The sequence below is a fragment of the Pelecanus crispus genome, chromosome 1 (assembly GCF_030463565.1).
Source record: "Pelecanus crispus isolate bPelCri1 chromosome 1, bPelCri1.pri, whole genome shotgun sequence".
NCBI lineage: Eukaryota > Metazoa > Chordata > Aves > Pelecaniformes > Pelecanidae > Pelecanus > Pelecanus crispus.
The window spans coordinates 211,150,025-211,169,116 of NC_134643.1; the positions used below are offsets into that span (position 1 = coordinate 211,150,025).

Genomic DNA, 19,092 nt, shown 5'->3' on the forward strand with positions numbered 1-19,092 from the left:
AGATATGAGATGGTTATGACGTTGCCCAGATAGTACACAATAGCCTAACGATTAAAGTGGGACTAAGATTAGCAGTGCACAATAGCTTACTTGTTAAAGCACTCATGAAAGAAATTAAGGACCTGGATTCTAGACCTTACTCTGCCAGAGGCAGTTTGAAGTCACATCTCTCAAGTGTGTCCTAATTAACTATGAACACCCTCCACAACTCCTCTGGAATCTGAAGTACCATGGAAATGTAAGTGTTTTGAGACCAGAACGAAAACAGCCACAGGAAAGCTTTACTCTGCCAGAAAAATAGAGATACTCACAATGGGAAAGGCACAGGGCTCTGATCTCTGGTTTCTTGCTTTTTTAATCAAATTACTTTCTCATGTAAAACATGTGCATTTGCAGAGAGCAGGACTAGGAACCACAGGTGAAAATCATACTGTGTTTCTGCCCTCCTTCTGGATGCATGATTGCCTCAAACCAGAACGCACTATAGCCTAAATTCAACACAAGGGACAGAAAGTGTCTGTTCCCTAACTTCCCTTTTTCCCATGGCTTTTTCCCAGATGTTCCAGAGGTTAAGGATTAGTATACCCTTCTAGAATTTGGAAAAAGTTCAAGGATTTTCAATCTAAATGATGTCTTAAATGCAAAAGCTTCTACAGGCAAATTTTCTAAATAGCATGATAAACAGTTAAGAGGAAAAATGTTGACATTAAGGAACTTGATTTAGAAAGGTTGATCTGCTTTACTAACGGAAGTAATACAAAATTTAAGCAACATTTAAGAACATGGCCAACATTTTGACATGCCAAAGGATTTTGACTCAATAACACAAGCAAACATAAAGTAACAGGTAACCGCATTTGTTGGAAATATCTTAAGCTTCCCAAGCTAAGAGATTAAAAACAAAAACAAAAAAAAAGAAAAATTTCTGGGTCTAAATCATAAGCTAAATCCATCCACCTTGCCTTTCACAGGGTTACTGAAAATTATAATTTAAACCAGACCAAACCAATTTCAGCAAATTTCACATATCTACACATGAAGCTAAAATGTCATAGCAAGGAACAGTGATAGCAATGTGCCCTAAAACACATTTCTGGTAATCTTTCTTTGGCAGATCCAAACTGAAGTCAATTACTAATTATTTAAAGTTGTCAGACCGTTTATTATGCCAAGATTTGTAAACCAAGGCTGTCTCTAAAAACTTCCGGTATAGTCTGGACAGATACATGCTGTTTAAGCAAACAAGAAGCAGTTGTGTCCTAAAGTTGTGAAATGCTCATCCATCCCACACTCTTAATTCCCACTCATTTAACATCTAAACAACAACAATCATTTAAAAAATCTTAAAAAAAAAAAATAGTGACCCAGTCTAGTCCAATACATTTCTATCATTTCTACCTGTCCTTACATTTGTCTCTGTCTACCAATCTGAATCTAATGCTATGTGACTATTTTAGCAATCCTCAAATAGAATCAAAATGGTCTGATGACTGATGAATAATGACAGCATCAGAGGATCAACTTTCCCAGCCTAAGCCAAGTGGAAACAAGAGCCTTTGAGAATCACTCAAAATCATCCCAGAACAAAGTCCTATATCTATATTCTTATCATATAAAAGCTCACTCTAGAATATGACAACAGTCTTTTGTGATCTCCTAATGAAGGAGGACTTTCACAGATACTTGTTTCTTTTCTAAATGGCCTCCAGATCCAAGCCATGGCTTCTCAAAACTCCAGTGAACAAGAAAGCTGTAGTGAATGATATCTGTACAATATCCTAAATAATCCAAAGTTTTGCATGGTCAACCTTACTTTCTTGCTTTGCTTCACTTTTCTTCAGTTGATGAAGAAGACTGCCACAGCCTCTCAAAACAGTCTTCAATGCTCGTAAACCCCAATCATAGTGCTGCTGTGGTGTCAAAAGCTCCCTAAATTTAAAAACAACAATATTGCAGTAAGATTTAGGTGACAGCACCTGAAATTTTTGTTTGGCAAACGAACATGCTCCTAATATGGTTTTGGGCAAAAGAGAAACTGATGAGTATTTGTAGCACCATCTGTAATGCATTTCAGAGATATAAGCAATGACAGTCTGAAACTTTCAGAGGGATTATATCCAACAGCTATGTATTTATTATTGTCCCTAACAGCATTAATTGAAACCTCTGCACTTTGTTCTCTCTAACATGCATACTTATAACCAAACAGTCACTTGCATTTCCACAGTTTCAGGGGTCTAAATTCAACACAATGCTTGTGAGCATTCATATGCTCACATTCATATTCAGTGAGTATAACAGGGGAGCAGCACTTTGCCACCTTGAGATTATAACTGCATTCCAGACATTTTTACACCTGAACCTCCCAATATATTGCAATATTTTTATTTTATAAGTTAAATTAGTATCTACAGAGTTGCATGATATACCATTCAGACTTATGAGCTGTATTGAATGCAAAACTTTAGATGACCCCAAACCTGCAGTTTTATGTCTAGTTTCTTCTGATACATAGCTTTCTGCAATATCCAAGTCATAAAATATTACACAAAATTAACAGAAAGCATGCGTAGATTGTATCCCTACAGTCATGCTTTGGCATATACTAGGTGGAGAAGAAACAAGATGGCAGTGAGATAACCAGAAGGATCAATGCGAAAATAAAAGCAGGAGGTAAGAGAATTAGAAAGGCAACATGACTAAGGCAAAAAAATCCCCTTACCTTGCTAGATTAAAAATAGCCACTAATTTTCTGCCGAGTATTTTAGCATCCTTAAAGCCTTCTGAATACAAAATCACTTCTGCAATGAGTTCATTGTCTGGATGAGTCATAGCAACTGGCCTAAAAAGTTGTTTGAGGTTATCAGGCAGTTTTTGTCTTCCTCCATAACCTTTTCCAGCAGGATTCAGAGTGATAAAAATTCCAGAATTATGATCCATTTCAACCTAGTATTAGAAGTACATTGTAATAGTATATTGTCATATGAAACAGTATTGAGAAATGTTGGGTGGACTATGTTTAGTTACAGTAACCAGTTTTTACGTTTGACCGAGTTGTTTATAGACTATTTTTATAAGAAAAAAGTAAGTAAGTTTTGCTGTACCTTTTTGCCAAGCATCTCACATACAGGACTATGTTTCTTCAATGAATGTTGAATTGTCTGAATCTGCATGGATACTGCAGACAGTACAGCTTCCTCAAGTCTATTGAATTCGTCAAAACAGCCCCAGGCACCACACTTCACTAAGCCCACAAATATGCGCCCCATCGACTTCACATCAATGCCCTTAAAATTAAAAACAATGCTATCAAAATTCAAATAACAAGAAAGTAATGGAAGGCTGTCTTCCCATCTGTTAAAAAATATGTCATTGGAAATATCCACAAATTTCTAATGGAAACTGACAAATGATCAAACATATTTCTAGAATATAATATTGCTTTATGAAGTATGAGCATAGAAATCCATTTCCTAAATTGTACAGAACCATATTCACCTCATCACAATTAAAGACTAATACTTGTCTTCCAAGTAGTCCACCCAAGGCCTTTACTGATTCTGTCTTTCCAGTTCCCGCTGGACCATAGGGATTTCCTCCAAGGCCCATCTTTATAGCCTGAGTAAGAGTTAGGTAACATTTATCTGTCAAAGGTGTATAAACAAGTTTAGGGGAATTACCCTGCAGAAACAAAACAAATGATATTGATCAGCAGACAGAAATTATTGACAATGTAATTTCATTAATTTAATTCATAAGTCATTAATTTGAAAACATAAGACAACGATCAAGATTACTGTCTCATTATGTATATCAATTTGTTTATGGTTATGAAGTTTTCCTGATTTTTATATCAAATGTCAAAGCATTGTAGAAGTTTTTTTAGAATTACAGAGAAGGGGTCAACACAGAAGAAACTGCACTCTGATATATAAAAGTAGCAAGCATATTAGAAAATATTTATATGATATTGTAGCCGCTTTCCATACAACTTACATTTATCCCATCAATATCAAGAATGAAAATGATTACCCTATCTTTTAGTATTTTCTATGAAACAGCATGCTAAGGACACAACAAAGTTGAAAAAAATGGCAACAGTTGGGAGGCAACCAGCAGTATGTGTGAAATGAGAAAGTAGTTGACACATATATAAAATCCACCAGTTAAAAATTAAAAATACCACACCTGATATTCGTAAGTATATTGGAGTTCAGCATCTACCATCTGAACATAACATTTTTGGTCTTTCATATAAAATCTCAGCTGCTTCTTCCAAGCCCAGTCTTCAACATTGTGAACCTGAGCTTGATTCAGCTGCTTCACCACATCAATGTTATGAATGATATCAAGAATCAGAGCTTTAAGCTTGAGTTCAAGCATTCCTGATTCTGCAAATAACCACAAAAAAAATAATCACAGCATTGTAGTAAGGAAGATATACATTACTAATTCTCAGGTTCATCGTGCTGCTTCCTATTATCAGCAGGTTTTATTCAGATCTTGTTTCAATTATATTCAGTAATATTATTTATTATCTAAAGCAAGCAGCATAAAATGAGATCCTGAGAGAGAATGTGAATCATCATGTAACTTCAGTCATTTAGAAGTGATTTTGTCTGCCTCTGCACTCAATAGAGAGAGACAGAGGCTTTTCTGGAAAGCAGTTTATTCCAGGAGTGTTTACAGCTATGTCCACTCTAGTAATCATTGTGGCACAATCTGTTAATTGATCTGCTGAGGATCTGAAAACCATACTACACACACTCTGGTGATTTTACTCAGACTAATTAGGGTGATGTGGAATGAATGTTCATTAGCAGATTGTGTGCATTAAGTGTACTCTGAGAACATATTTTTTAATTTAGTTTCATTTGAAAGAAACCCAGTTTGTGTGCTCCTATACCACTCCATGATGGGAATTAAACCAAAGTAAATGGGGATAATCAGGCAACACACTTCAAAACCACACCTATCATCCAAACTAAAAGGTTACTGTAAATGTATTATACAATAGATGGAATGAACACTCTTCTATAACTGATGACATTTCTCCAATGGCTACAGAAAAAGCACGGAAAGGGAGCTTAGATTAAAAAAACACACTTACAGACTGCTGAAGGTACGCAATATGAATCCTGTTCCTAATTAATATATTGGATGTTAACAGTTCATAAATTCTAAACCAGAATTTAATACAATAAGCAGCTATATAAATGTGGTGGAAGATCATCAACTACATGTCAAATTGAGTCTTTTTATATGTATAGGGTAAGAACCATCTCACCTAACCTACACTAAAGAATTTTACATCTGAAGTAGTCATTCAAAGCCCCCCTTCTGGTCAAAAGAGAGGAATAAGCACTCAAAGGCATAATTATTCTAACCTATTTGGACTATATAAGATTCAGAACAATCATGTCTTGAGAATAACTCATTTATTGGTTTTGCTACAGAGGTACTCAAGAATTATTAATTCAGACGCACATGTATACATCTAAGATAGAAAAAAAGAATCACCTACACAGTTACACAGAACATATTGGCATGACATAATGTACCTCAACTGCTGTTTGGCCAGTTCCAGTGAAACATAACACTAGAGCACAGTTCAGTAGGTGAGGACAAATTATCAGCAAATATATAAACCAAAAATTATTAGAAGTTATTAAAAAATTCATTAAAGGAGTTTGCAAATATATAAATGCTACAAGATAGTTTTTAATCTAAATAAAAATCCATTGTTCACTCTGAAATATTAAATGCACTAATCTTGGCAGTAATAGGTGGCTCAATTCAACTTTACGAACTCAATTATGTAACTCAACTTTATGAACTCAAATCAAGAGATTTATAGAATTTCCTGTTTAAGTAAACAGAATGTTAAACACAACTACATAGTAATTATAAAGAATTATATATTAATGATCATTTTTATACCTGTACTCCCAGTATCTTCTATACTAGTATCAATGCTAGTATAATGTTCCAGTTTAGCCATGAGTTCTAATTCTAGTTGTTGCAGACTATGGTCTTTGATAGCATTTTCAACATCTTCAGTGAACTGAATTTGTTCTGCCAAGGAAAGTATCTTTGGAAGAGAAAGTTCAAATTACATTTTATAAGTACAGAGACATAAAGAAAAAAAGTTTTTCAATTAATTTATAAATGCTTATTATGTCTGATATTTAAAGTATTTTACTGTATCATTTTTAAATAAAGCCGCACATTTGCTATGCTCTTAAGAACAAATGTAGCCATCTTAAAACCTGAAAAATTTTAGTGAAAACTTGCAATGTAATCTAATACAGCAAGTGCCTTAGCTGTTCTACAGTGTGTGGCAGCAAAATTTTTAAAGTATCTTTTCCTATTAAACAATGTGTCAGATGGAAACTACCACGTTGCAGGCATGCTGAGCCCATACTCAACAGGCTCAGGAGCACCTCTGACTTTTTGTGTCACTGATCTGCTAACACAGTATTTTGCATTCCAGTTTCTAACACTCCACTTACGTTCTAATTACTTTAAGTTCACTGGAAAAGCCCTGTCTGAGCTATGAAGGTTCAGACAAACTTGGAACTGGAAAGATCTGTAACAAAAAATTCCACCAATTGCACCAATCTGAAGATTTGTAACATTAACTACATTCTGGGGGAGGGAGAGAGTAACCAGCAGGCCTGTGGGAGAGTGACAGACAGGATCACTGAGCAAAGGCCATTGGGTGATGTGACAGCAAGAGATTACAAAAATCAACAAAATGGGGCTGAAGCAGGGTCACCTCCAGTACTTGCATGTCAGCAAGGAAGTGCCTACAATGTACCATTATGGAGAAATCCCCCAAACCCTCTCCCGAAACTCAACATGCTGGTGTGCCTTTATAAAGTGCCTGTATGCTAATGCATGCAGTATGGGGAATAAACATAATGAATTCGAGATCTGTGGGCAGCTGCAGGGCTATGATCTTGCTGGGACCATGGAGATGTGGTGGGGTGGCTCCCACGGCTGGAGTGTTGCAATGGAGGGATGCAGGCTCATTAGGAAGGACAGGAAGGGAAGTCGAGGAGGGGGAGTTGCCCTTTATGTGAGAGAGCAGCTGGAGTGCATGGAACGCTGCCTGGGGATGGATAAGGAGCCAGCTGAGAGTTTATGGGTTAGGATTAAAGAAAGGAGAGGTCAAGGTGACATTATAGTGGGTGTCTACTACAGGCCACCTGACTAGGAAGAACAAGTGGATCAGGCCCTCTACAGACAGGTAAGAGCAGCCTCACATTCACAGGCCCTGGTCCTCACAGGGGACTTCCACCACCCCAATACCTGCTGGAGGGGTAACACAGCAAGACATAAGTAATCCAGGAGGTTCCTGGAGTCCATCAATGACAACTTCCTCCTCCAAGTGACAGAGGAGCCAAAAAGGACAGATGCTTCACTGGACACAGTCCAGTGAAAGGCCACAAAGAAACAACTTTTCTATGAAGAAAGGCTGAGAGCTGGGACTGTTCAGCCTGAAGAAGAGAAGGTTCGGGGTGGGATCTTATCAATTTCTATAAATACCTGAAGGGAGGGTGCAAAGTGGACAGAGCCAGGCTCTTTTCAGTGGTGCCCAGTGATGGGACCTGAGGCAACAGGCACAAACTGAAACAGAGGAGGCTCAGTCTGAACATCAGGAAACACTTTTTTACTGTGAGGGTGACTGAGCCCTGGCACAGGTTGCCCAGTAAGGTGGTGGCGTCTCCATTACTGGAGACATTAAAAAACTGCCTGGACATGCATGGTCTTAGAACCATAGAATCATAGAATCGTCTAGGTTGGAAAAGACCTTTAAGATCATCCAGTCCAACCATTAACCTACACTACCAAGCCCACCTAAACCAATCAAGGGTAGACTACACTAAGCCATATCCCGAAGTGCCACATCTACCCGTTTTTTGAACACTTCCAGGGATGGTGACTCCACCACCTCTCTGGGCAGCCTCTTCCAATGGTTGGCCACCCTTTCCATAAAGAAATTTTTCCTAATTTCCAGTCTAAACCTCCCCTGGCGCAGCTTGAGCCCATTTCCTCTCGTCCTACCGCTAACTACTTGGGAGAAGAGACCAACACCCACCTCACTACAACCTCCTTTCAGGGAGTTGTAGAGAGCGATAAGGTCTCCCCTCAGCCTCCTCTTCTCCAGGCTAAACAACCCCAGTTCCCTCAGCCGCTCCTCATAAGGCCTGTGCTCCACACCCTTCACCAGCCTTGTTGCCCTTCTCTGGACACGCTCCAGCACCTCAATGTCTTTCTTGTATTGAGGGGCCCAAAACTGGACACAGTATTCCAGGTGCGGCCTCACCAGTGCTGAGTACAGAGGGACAATCACCTCCCTGCTCCTGCTGGCCACACTATTCCTGATACAAGCCAGGATGCTGTTGGCCTTCTTGGCCACCTGGGCACACTGCTGGCTCATGTTCAGCCGGCTGTCAACCAGCAGCACCCCCAGGTCCTTTTCGGCCAGGCAGCTTTCCAGCCACTCCTCCCCAAGCCTGTAGCGTTCCATGGGGTTGTTGTGACCCAAGTGCAGGACCCGGCACTTAGCCTTGTGGAACCTCATACAGTTGGCCACGGCCCATCGATCCAGTCTGTCCAGGTCCCTCTGCAGGGCCATCCTACCCTCCAGCAGATCGACACTCCCACCCAGCTTGGTGTCGTCTGCAAACTTACTGAGGGCACACTCGATCCCCTCATCCACATCATTGATAAAGATATTGAACAAGGCTGGCCCTAACACAGAGCCCTGGGGAACACCGCTCGTGACCGGCTGCCAACTGGGCTTAACACCATTTACCACAACTCTCTGGGCTCGGCCACCCAACCAGTTCTTTACCCAGCAAAGAGTATGCCTGTCCAAGCCGTGAGCTGCCAGCTTCCCGAGGAGGATATTATGCGAGACGGTGTCAAAAGCTTTGCTAAAGTCCAGGTAGATGACATCCACAGCCTTTCCATCATCCACCAGGAGGGTCACCAGGTCATAAAAGGAGATCAGGTTGGTCAAGCAGGACCTGCCTTTCGTGAACCCATGCTGGCTGGGTCTGATCCCCTGGTTGACCTGTACTTCCTGTGGAGTTCGCTCAAGATGAACCTCTCCATAATCTTCCCCGGCACCAAGGTCAGGCTGACAGGCCTGTAGTTCCCCGGGTCCTCCTTCTGGCCCTTCTTGTAGATGGGTGTCACGTTGGCAAGCCTCCAGTCATCAGGGACCTCCCCTGTTAACCAGGACTGCTGATAGATGATGGAAAGTGGCTTGGTGAGCTCCTCCGCCAGCTCCCTCAGTACTCTCGGGTGGATCCCATCCGGCCCCATAGACTTGTGAGCATCCAGGTGGCGTAGCAGGTCATTAACTGCTTCCTCCTGGACTATGTGGGCTCCATTCTGGTCCCCATCCCTATCCTCTAGCTCAGGGGCCTGAGTACCCTGGGGATGACCGGTCTGGCTGTTAAACACAGAGGCAAAGAAGGCGTTGTCTTGGGCCAACCAGCTATAGGTGGCCCTCCTGGAGCAGGGGTTTGGACCAGATGATCTGTAGAGGTCCCCTCCCACCACAACCACTCTGTGATTCTGTGTGATACCCTATGCTAGTGGTCAAAATTGCATAAAAGAATTTCATATTCATGACTATTTCTGCTTATACAGGTAAGCTTTAGGGCTTTTTTATGTTACTAAGTCTTAGCAGCACTGCATGTAACATTCACTACCAAGTAAGATCAAGATTTACATCAAATTTAATGGATGGATGTTAGATCAGGTGCCACGTAGAAGACTTGAGTATTTCAAATGCTTGCAAAAGAATTATAAGAAAACATATTTTTAAGAATTTCTCTATACTATAAATGAATAGAATGTATTTGTTTGGGGTTATTTTCTTCCAAATCCATATATATACTTCTTTATGAGACTTCAAAAAATAACTTATTCGGTAAATCTAAGACTACACAGTGGCATTACTGGATTAACTACTACCTGGGAAGGAAAGAGCGATGGATCAATTGAACCTTGTGACTTTTTTCCAGCATCAACACAGTCAATTAACATTTTTTTCAGGGTCTCCTTCATCTCCAAAGCCAAACTGTTTAGCCACACCTGACAAAGAAATGAAAAAACCTCAGAAGTTACATTACAAAATAATTTCTCAAAGATGCTTGAACTATACTGGTATGTGATTTTCTTACCTCCACATCATTTGACAGAAGAACTTTATTTCTAAGTGGCACAGTTTCTCCTTCTACAGACTTCATGGCAACTATGTATTTAAATTCTTCATCAAAGCTCACACTATTAATGCCTATTAATGAGGAAACAGCAACGAAGTTATATATTGTTAAAGTCAAACATTAATTCCTTAGTGTCTAGTAGCAGAGAGAAAAAAAAGTCAGCAACAGATTATTAGCTTTGAAGAACCCTATTTCTAAATAAGTACATTTCACAAATGAAGATTAATGCATTACCAGCAAAAAGTTTCTTAAGATGAGACTGGATAACCAGAGGATTTGTGGACTGTCCTAAAATTTCTAGTAAGTCATCATCTCCAATGAAATAGAATCTTGGAAATGCTGAGCGCTTTTCCTATATAAAACCAAAATAAATCAGTTTTGTTAATTTAAATTCAAACTTATTGACTTTATTAACTTTATTGTTTAACTATATTAATGTCAGCTGTACCTCCAAAAACTCATTCAAAGATCTCTGACATCTCTGAAGCTGATCAAGTATGGTAATTAAGGTACTTCTTATCCCTGTCTGGGCATTCAGTGATGTTATCCTGTTGTCACTCTTGATATCTGACATAATGGATCTTGACAGAAAAAAACAGAGTAATTCATAAAACAACCATTACAGTTTTAAACTGAACATGATATATGTGTAGTTATGTAAATAAAAATTAAAGCATAGGTAAGTCATGTAAATATCTGATACATAACTTTCAGTTTTCAGTATCAATGATGAAACATTTCAGAATTTACATCGATGTTTCTCCAATGTAATTTAATAATAACTGTTTCTTGCTAAACTTTCTCTACCCAAACCCATGAAAATTCAATTCTTGACTTTTATTTCCTTCTAAGAAGTCATTTTAACTCAAATCAAGACAGATAATTGTACATATCTTTCTACATTTCTAAAATCTCCTCCCTTTTTATCTCCTTAACTTGTTTGGAACAAATGAACCATCTGTTTCTCCCAAAAATCCATCTGTGTACTTTCTCAGTGAACAAAGTGCTTGCCTTCAACAAGAAATGATTCTTGAAAAAACAATTACATCACCTCCGCTTCTGTTGACGAGACTGATCTTGTGTTTGCATGCCTTGTTCATGATATTTGACACTTCATGTGATTCCCTTCTTCACATGTACCCCATTAAATGAAACCTATGTTACCACCTTTGTTCAGATCTATGTCACTGCCACACATCTACTGAATTCCTGTTGCTGACCTTCATCTCCATACACATTCCAATTGTTCCACATATTTTCACCAAGAAGAATGTTCTAGCCTACACATGTCAAAGACACTACAAAACATAAGTCACATTCCATAACACTAACCTAAAGTCTTCATCAACTCTGTTAAAACGAGCCTGTTCTTTGGGCAGAGCTCCACGACCAAATATCGGTTCCAAATAGACCCATTTCCTTTGAATTTGGTTTAAATTCTGCAGATACTCATCCAACTCAGCCAGCTTTTTTTCCCAGATGGACACTTTATCTTCAAAACCTTTGTAATATGGAGAGTCCTTGAGGGACTGTAGAAGACAGCGATGATCTCCAACTTGGTTGATTATGTCCTTCCAGTCTTTAATAAGCCTGATAGTCTTGCCTTGGCTATCTTCATAATCTGTTAATGTAAAGACAGCTCCAACTCCCCAGAGTTCAAGCTCTCGTAATGCTTCTCTGATTGTGACTTCACCTTGGGCCCGACAATTCAAATCCTATTTAAAAGCATAGATTTCATTTGAAACTACAGAGCTTGCAATAAACTTTCGATTCAAAAATATAACATAAATTTTATTTCTACAATAATAAAAATATAAGTATGCATACAGAACAAGATATACTACATAAAATAAACCATAAAATAAAATATAGTACCATTATTTGAAATTATTCATACCTTAAGTTCTGTTGCTTTTTCTATAATGGCATCCGTCACTCTTAGCAGATCTCCAAATAACAAACCCTCAAGTGTAGTGCCTCGCGGAAGACCCAGAAGACGGAAGAGATCCAGCCAATGGTCTGGAGAAAGATGTTCTCCTCTTACATATTTTAGGAGTGGAATTATCGTCTATAGGAAAAACACATATGTGAATCCATCTAGTCTTTATGAAAATTGTATCTGTTTGACTACAGAGTGACATGCTATTCAAACAAAACAAAAATTTACATTCTTAAACTGAAGTATATGTTTTTTTTTTTAATTCCTGGATTTAATGTTTAGGTGTATAACTCTGAGGAAAACTTATTGCTAAATGGTGTCTATCTAAACGGTAATGACCCTCCTGTTCACTGTAAGACATAAAAGATTCTTAAAAGTAAGTGAAATGTTCAAGAGTATCACAAGGTATTTTGTTAAATTGTAACATATTTTATTATAAGAACTGAAAAATGAGCTACAGAATGAAGTATATTACCCAGTAATACCAAAACACTTTTTGTTTTATACCCCTTCTTGTAATTAGCATCTTACTTTATATTTGTCCACTTCTTTTTGCAATTTTACTGTCATCACAGTATGTTCTTCCATCTTCCTCATTTTGTCATGCCAGTTAAACAAAAATTCTTCAAATAGGTATGTTTTACTCCTGCATGAAAATCAGATATAAAAAGGTCATAACAACACAATACTACTGCCACACATGTACGTCCATGAAAAATAAAGTAACAAAATCATACCTAAAAGTAATCCAGTCTTCTTTGGCTTTTTCCTGAAAACCTTGACAAAATTCTTCATACAATGCCCAGACTTCTGCATAACTCTTAATATCTTGACATACAACTTTTGACAATGAGAAGTCAGGCTCTTCCAATTTAAAATGATGGCATTCTTCACTGAATAAAAAGATCATTGTATCATATGTTACATTATTCCACTATACATTTATGGTTTAAGAGATGGTATCATACGGAAATAATTACACTTCTTTAAGAAAAGCCATTGCTTCATTGAAGAACATTGCTGCCAACTGCAATTTCCTTATAGTCTCCTTCTCAAATAGAAATAACAAAGGAATACCAGGCATAACTCTCCTACACAGTGACCTCCTCCCATATTCACAATTATTTTCCATAAACTTTCATTTCTTTCTCATTTATGAGAAAAGTTAATTACTTTGTGCCGCCAAAAATAAAGCTGGAAAAAAAAATTATTTTTAACTGATTGTTTCTTCCTGTTAGGTAGAAAGAATATGTTAATTTTATTTACTATCATATTTAAGGGCCAAGCTAAGAATTTAAACAGAAAACTTTGTCCACTCACGATTTGCAATAATGAGCTTAATGAAAGTAGGCACCCAGCAGAAAAATCCTTTCCTTTTGCACAACAGCCTATCAGAGAGGCCACTTATGCAAGAAATGGGAGAGGTGAGCTCATGCCCACTTAAGTTACAAGAGGATTGAAGCAATAACTCCCCCTCCTGGACCAATACCCCAAACCTCTTAGTGAGAACTTCAGAAGTCAGAATCAAGCCTTCAGTGTATACACTCCCTTACCTGAAAGCCTAAGAGACTTCTTGAATTTTTCATTCCAAAAAACTCAGCTCGAGAAATTTATGTTAAGTAAAATGAACAAAAAGGACCCTGAAAAGCTAATGAAAAACATGCAATATAAATAAAATGGAATTCCTTATATTATTCATTGTGATAACATTCAGTTAACATTTTCTGAGATACTATTGCTGCAAACGATCCATACATTAATGAGTAATGTATACAGGGAAATAAACATACATGAGTTTTTCTTTCACGGTTTCAAGTTCATCGAATTCTTTCTTTTTGTCCTTTATGATCTGAGCACTTTTCTCAAGCACATCCTGATCACCTGTTTCAATGACATCATCACTTGGCTTTAGCTGATCCCAACGAGCTTTAAACTTTTCCAGGTCTTGAAGATATATATTAATACGTGAAATCACATTTCCTTTCATCATTTCAATCTGTAAAGGAAGAGTTAGAATGAAATTCCTCCAGTGGCTCGTAACTACAACTATGATCAAAATCAAAGTATCAAAACTTGATAACTACAACTTGATCAAAATTAAAAAACTTCTTGTATAATACCGTAAGAAATAGTTCAACTTTATTCTTCTGGGTTTTTTTCTAAAGGGAGCACTAATTTTTTTATGCTGGTATTCGAGACCTATGTATTTGGCCTATTTTGCCCGTGTCTTATAGCACATAGAAAAATTGCAATATTTGTATGGCATATTGATATCTTCAGTAGTACTTCAAATGCATTCAGCAATTTGCCTATGGACTGAAATTACAGGACTACGCATAGTTTAGCAAAGTTGTGTGACAAAAAAAACCCAAGCATTGGTACTAAAAACATGATAAAGTAATAAAAATGCTATCTTTTAACTGTTATCCCATTTTCCTCAGTTAACCATTGCATTCATTAAGCCATCTCTGTCTCCAGAAAATTCTTTGAGACAGAAGTACAACAATGTAACATTAATTTCAGCATCAGTTCAACAGAAGTTTCACCTAGTTATTGTTTAAACATTTTAAGTATTCTTCCTTTAAAGGCTCTCCCTCAATTCAGTAACATTGGTGTTAACACTAAACTGAGAACATTTATGGATTTAATCTAAGAAAAAATATTTTTCCAGACTTATTCAAAATAATGTCAGGATTCTTAGGTAAAGTATTAAATTGTTACCTGTTCTGTAATCATAAGCTGGTGGCTTTCCATCATTAATTCAAATTTATCCCATGTAGCTCTTAGGTTACTGATAGTGTCCAAACCTGCACCAGCCACAGTTCGCAAAAGTTTATTTTTATCTTCAGCCTCTTGAAACAGGAGAAAAATCTAAATTCAAACAAGATAAAAAAAATGTGTGTATGTAAAAATTCACCAAATCCTGTTTATCCAAATTACAAGCAAATACATAAGAATCATCAATTGTGTATGCACAGATTATATGTCTATATATAGCTGGGTTTTTAATACTGTTTATAGAATAACATTAAAACATTTTTAAAAATAGTATCTGAGGTGTTTAGAGAAATTCTAAATCTTGATCCTGACATGAGATATACAGAAGTGGATGCTTTCTATGAAACAGATAAATGCCTCTATATATTGCAGAGATCCACTCAGCCAGATTCGAGAACAGCAGCAGAGCAACAAAATTAGTAAATATGTAGATATGTGTGCTGGGTCTGGCTGCAATGGAGTTCATTTTCTTCATAGCAGCTCATATCGTGCTATGTTTTAAATTTCTGACCGAAACAATCCTGATAACACACTCACGTTTCACCTATTGCTGAAAAGTGTTTGCACACCATCACGGCTTTCTCTGTTTCTTATTCTACCCTACCTGCCCCTCACAGTGAATAGATTGGGGATGCGCAAATGGTTGGGAGGGGACACAGCCAGGCAGAGATATTTCATGCCATATAATGTCATGCTCAGCAATAAAACGGGGTGGAGTGGGGCTCAGGTAGGTTAAACATCTTTTGGGAACTGGGTGGGCTTTGGTCTATCCATGGGAGGTGGTGAGCAACTGCCCACTTGTTTTGTTTTGTTTTAGTTAGTTAGTTCTTCTTCCACTTTTCCTTCATTTATTGAACTACTTTGATCTCAAACCACAAGGTTTCTCACTTTTACTCTTACTTTCCTCTTCTCCTGCCCCAGCAGGGGTGGGGGAGGCTGTGCAAGTGGGTCAGGAAGTGAGTGAGTGGCTGTATGGTGCTTAGCTGCCTAGAGGGGTTAAACCACAACAATGTGGAATAACAAAAAGCAGGAATAAAGACACTTCAAATAAACAGAAATTATATTCATATAAAAGAGCACAATTTTTTTCACCTGATAATAAAAAAAAAAAAAAATTCCAGGTTTCCCCTACATATTAAGAGTCAACCAAATTTGAAAAAAAACCAAACAAAAAAAAAAAAAACAAAACAACTCTTTTAAAGTATGAAAGTCAGAAGAGACTGAAATAAACACACACAGTTTTTCATATTTACCAAAATATGTAAATATGTCCTATTGTGTTTGTTTTCCTTTAAAAAATAAGAGATGACAACAGGCACTAATGCTAAGGAGCAATACTGTTTTGTTAATTGTAGAGAATTCAACATCCAGCAATTCTTCCAGAAAGTTGCTACAAAATGTAAATACTTATACCCAACCTAACACAGTCCTTACTGAATTAGCAGCCAAACAGTCAAACTGTATACAAGATAAAGATTAAGCTAAAATTAGATGTCTGTACATGAGCTTGTTAAGTAGGCATCAAAAACTCCATTATCATCAAAGAGTATTGTTGAAACCAAGGTCTCAATTCATTTAATCACAGTGTCCAGCATTACTTGAGATCCCCTACTCTATCCCATCTGCCTTACATCTACTGCCCCAAAAGTTACGGGTTTTCCATATGGCCTGTGCACATCTGCCAGCCTTGTATGGACCTCTCAGATATGCCAGGACTTCCCCAGAACAGCAGACACCTACATATAAACAACTGCATGGAGTTCTTGATGTAGCTAAGAAATCAATTCAAGAGGATCAGCCACGAGGTGTCTACCTCAGAGTGAAATGGATTGCTCCATTTCACTGCAATGGATTGCATCCAGTCAGGATACAACTGACGACATTGACTGGGGACTCGAGCCAGTTTCTCACAAATACATGTCTAGGGCCATTTGAGGTGCCCTAGGGCATTTGACTGGCCTCCAGTTGCAATCACAGAAAGGCAGAGGCCTCCCAGAACTCCTCTGTCATGTCTGCCAGTCTTGTGTGGATGTTGGATATGCATCTCAATAACTCTAGAAGTGTACTTGTAGGCAACTGAACCAGACTTCTGCTGAGTATATGCACATTCACACTTAAACTCAGATGCATTCATTTAGATGCATTTATGATTGTGGACAAAAATTGTTCAGTTGGGAAGAGTTAACACAACTTCTGTAGAATTCCACAGTTTTGTAGAACTGGAGTTCTTTAAAGGCATCAGTAAGGGTATGGATGAAAGAGATTAAAATGATATATTGCAGTTGGGTTTCAAAGAGGCTTTTAGCACAACCCCTCACCAAAGGCATTTAAGGAAACCTGGTAACCCTGACATAAGAACAAAGGTCCTTGCAGAGATAATTAATTGGGTAAAAGAAAACAGAAACAGCAGTAAATGGCTACTTCCTGCAACAGAAAAAGGTCACCCATGGAGTTCTGTAAGTACCTGTGCTGGACTGCTCAAGTTGGTTATAAAAGCATTGGAAAAGGAGACTAATCTGTGAGATGATAAAGTTTACTGATGATACTATGCTATTCCAGACATTAAAACAGTTCACCTGTAAAGAACTGCAGAATGAACTAAGAAGTAGTGTTTAGTATCTTCAGCAACAACATAGACAGTGGGATCAAGTGCACCCTCAGCAAGTTTGCAGATGACACCAAGCTGAGTGATGCAGTTAACACACCTGAGGGACGGGATGCCATCCAGAGGCACCTGGACAAGCTCAAGAAGTGGGCCCGTGTGAACCTCATGAGGTTCAACAAGGCCAAGTGCAGGGTCCTGGACACAGGTCAGGACAAGCCCCAGTATCAATACAGGCTGGGGGATGAAGGGATTGAGAGCAGCCCTGCAAGAGAAGGACTTGGGGGTACTGGTAGATGAAAAGCTGCACATGAGCCAACAAGGTGCACTTGCAGCCCAGAAGGCCAACCACATCCTGGGCTGCATCAAAAGCAGCGTGGCCAGCAGGTCGAGGGAGGTGATTCTGCCCCTCTACTCTGGTCTGGTGAGACCCCACCTGCAGTACTGCGTCCAGCTCTGGGGCCCTCAGCACAGGAAAGACATGGACCTGTTGGAGCGGGTCCAGAGGAGGGCCACAAAAATGATCCGAGGACTGGAACACCTCTCCTATGAATAAAGGCTGAGAGAGTTGGGGTTGTTCAGCCTGGAAAAGAGAAGGTTCCAGGGAGACCTTACTGCAGCCTTTCAGTACTTAAAGGGGCCCTATAAGAAAGATGGGGATAAACTTTTTAGCAGGGCCTGTTGCAACAGGACAAGGGGTAATGGCTTTAAACTAAAAGAGGAGAGATTCGGACTAGATCTAAGGAAGAAATGTTTTAGAATGAGGGTGGTGAAACACTGGAACAGGTTGCACAGAGAGGTGGTGGAGGCCCCATCCCTGGCAACATTCAAGGTCAGGTTGGATGGGGCTCTGAGCAACCTGATCTGGTTAAAGCTGTCCCTGCTCACGGCAGGGGGGTTGGGCTAGATGACCTCTAAAGGTCCCTTCCAACCCAAAGCATTCTATGATTCTAAGAAATAGTGACTGATGATACCGGTGATAAACAAAATTCAAGTAAATAACCATGAAGTGAAAAAATAAATTTCACACATACAAGTTGAGTTCTGAGCTAGTGACTGCAGGTGAGGATTGATATCTTGGGTTATGACAGCCAATTTTAAAAAATGTCAGCTTAATCTGAGCAGTAGGAAGTAAATCAAATTCTAGGAGTCACAAAGATAAAAAAAAAGAATAAAAGAGAATAAAAGAGACAATAATATTATTTCATCATACAAATCCATGGTTTGTTTGTATCTTAAGAATTGTGCAAAATTCTGTTTGTCCCACAGAAAAAGGTTATTGTGAAACTAGAAAAGATTTACCAAAGGGCAACAAGGATGATCAAAGTTATGGGTGGGCTTAGATACAAGAAGAGTTCAGGAAAATTAGAACTCTTCAGTCTAGAAAAGAGATGGCTGATACAGGACACAACAAACAACAATACAATTGTGTGCCATGAAGAGGAAGAATAGGGACTGATTGCTCCATAGCTCTTCCAATGTAAGACTTAAATGGTATATAGTTAAAGGGCAGGAGAAAAAAAAAA

The 19,092-nt window shown here is 38.5% G+C and overlaps 1 protein-coding gene across 1 annotated transcript in view; it reads right to left on the minus strand.

Annotated features, from left to right (window-relative positions):
* DYNC2H1 (dynein cytoplasmic 2 heavy chain 1) overlaps nucleotides 1–19,092 on the minus strand; it is a 197,891-nt gene that overhangs the window by 157,376 nt on the left and 21,423 nt on the right. The window contains exons 21-36 of the mRNA XM_075724522.1: nucleotides 14,908–15,057; nucleotides 13,977–14,182; nucleotides 12,924–13,079; nucleotides 12,718–12,832; nucleotides 12,145–12,315; nucleotides 11,580–11,962; nucleotides 10,696–10,828; nucleotides 10,482–10,599; nucleotides 10,206–10,318; nucleotides 9,997–10,116; nucleotides 5,941–6,091; nucleotides 4,189–4,391; nucleotides 3,499–3,681; nucleotides 3,105–3,287; nucleotides 2,723–2,946; nucleotides 1,814–1,929 (exon numbers count right to left, since the gene is read on the minus strand). Of these exons, the coding sequence (XP_075580637.1) occupies nucleotides 1,814–1,929; nucleotides 2,723–2,946; nucleotides 3,105–3,287; nucleotides 3,499–3,681; nucleotides 4,189–4,391; nucleotides 5,941–6,091; nucleotides 9,997–10,116; nucleotides 10,206–10,318; nucleotides 10,482–10,599; nucleotides 10,696–10,828; nucleotides 11,580–11,962; nucleotides 12,145–12,315; nucleotides 12,718–12,832; nucleotides 12,924–13,079; nucleotides 13,977–14,182; nucleotides 14,908–15,057 (2,725 nt within the window). The remainder of the gene's footprint in view (nucleotides 1–1,813; nucleotides 1,930–2,722; nucleotides 2,947–3,104; nucleotides 3,288–3,498; nucleotides 3,682–4,188; nucleotides 4,392–5,940; nucleotides 6,092–9,996; nucleotides 10,117–10,205; nucleotides 10,319–10,481; nucleotides 10,600–10,695; nucleotides 10,829–11,579; nucleotides 11,963–12,144; nucleotides 12,316–12,717; nucleotides 12,833–12,923; nucleotides 13,080–13,976; nucleotides 14,183–14,907; nucleotides 15,058–19,092) is intronic.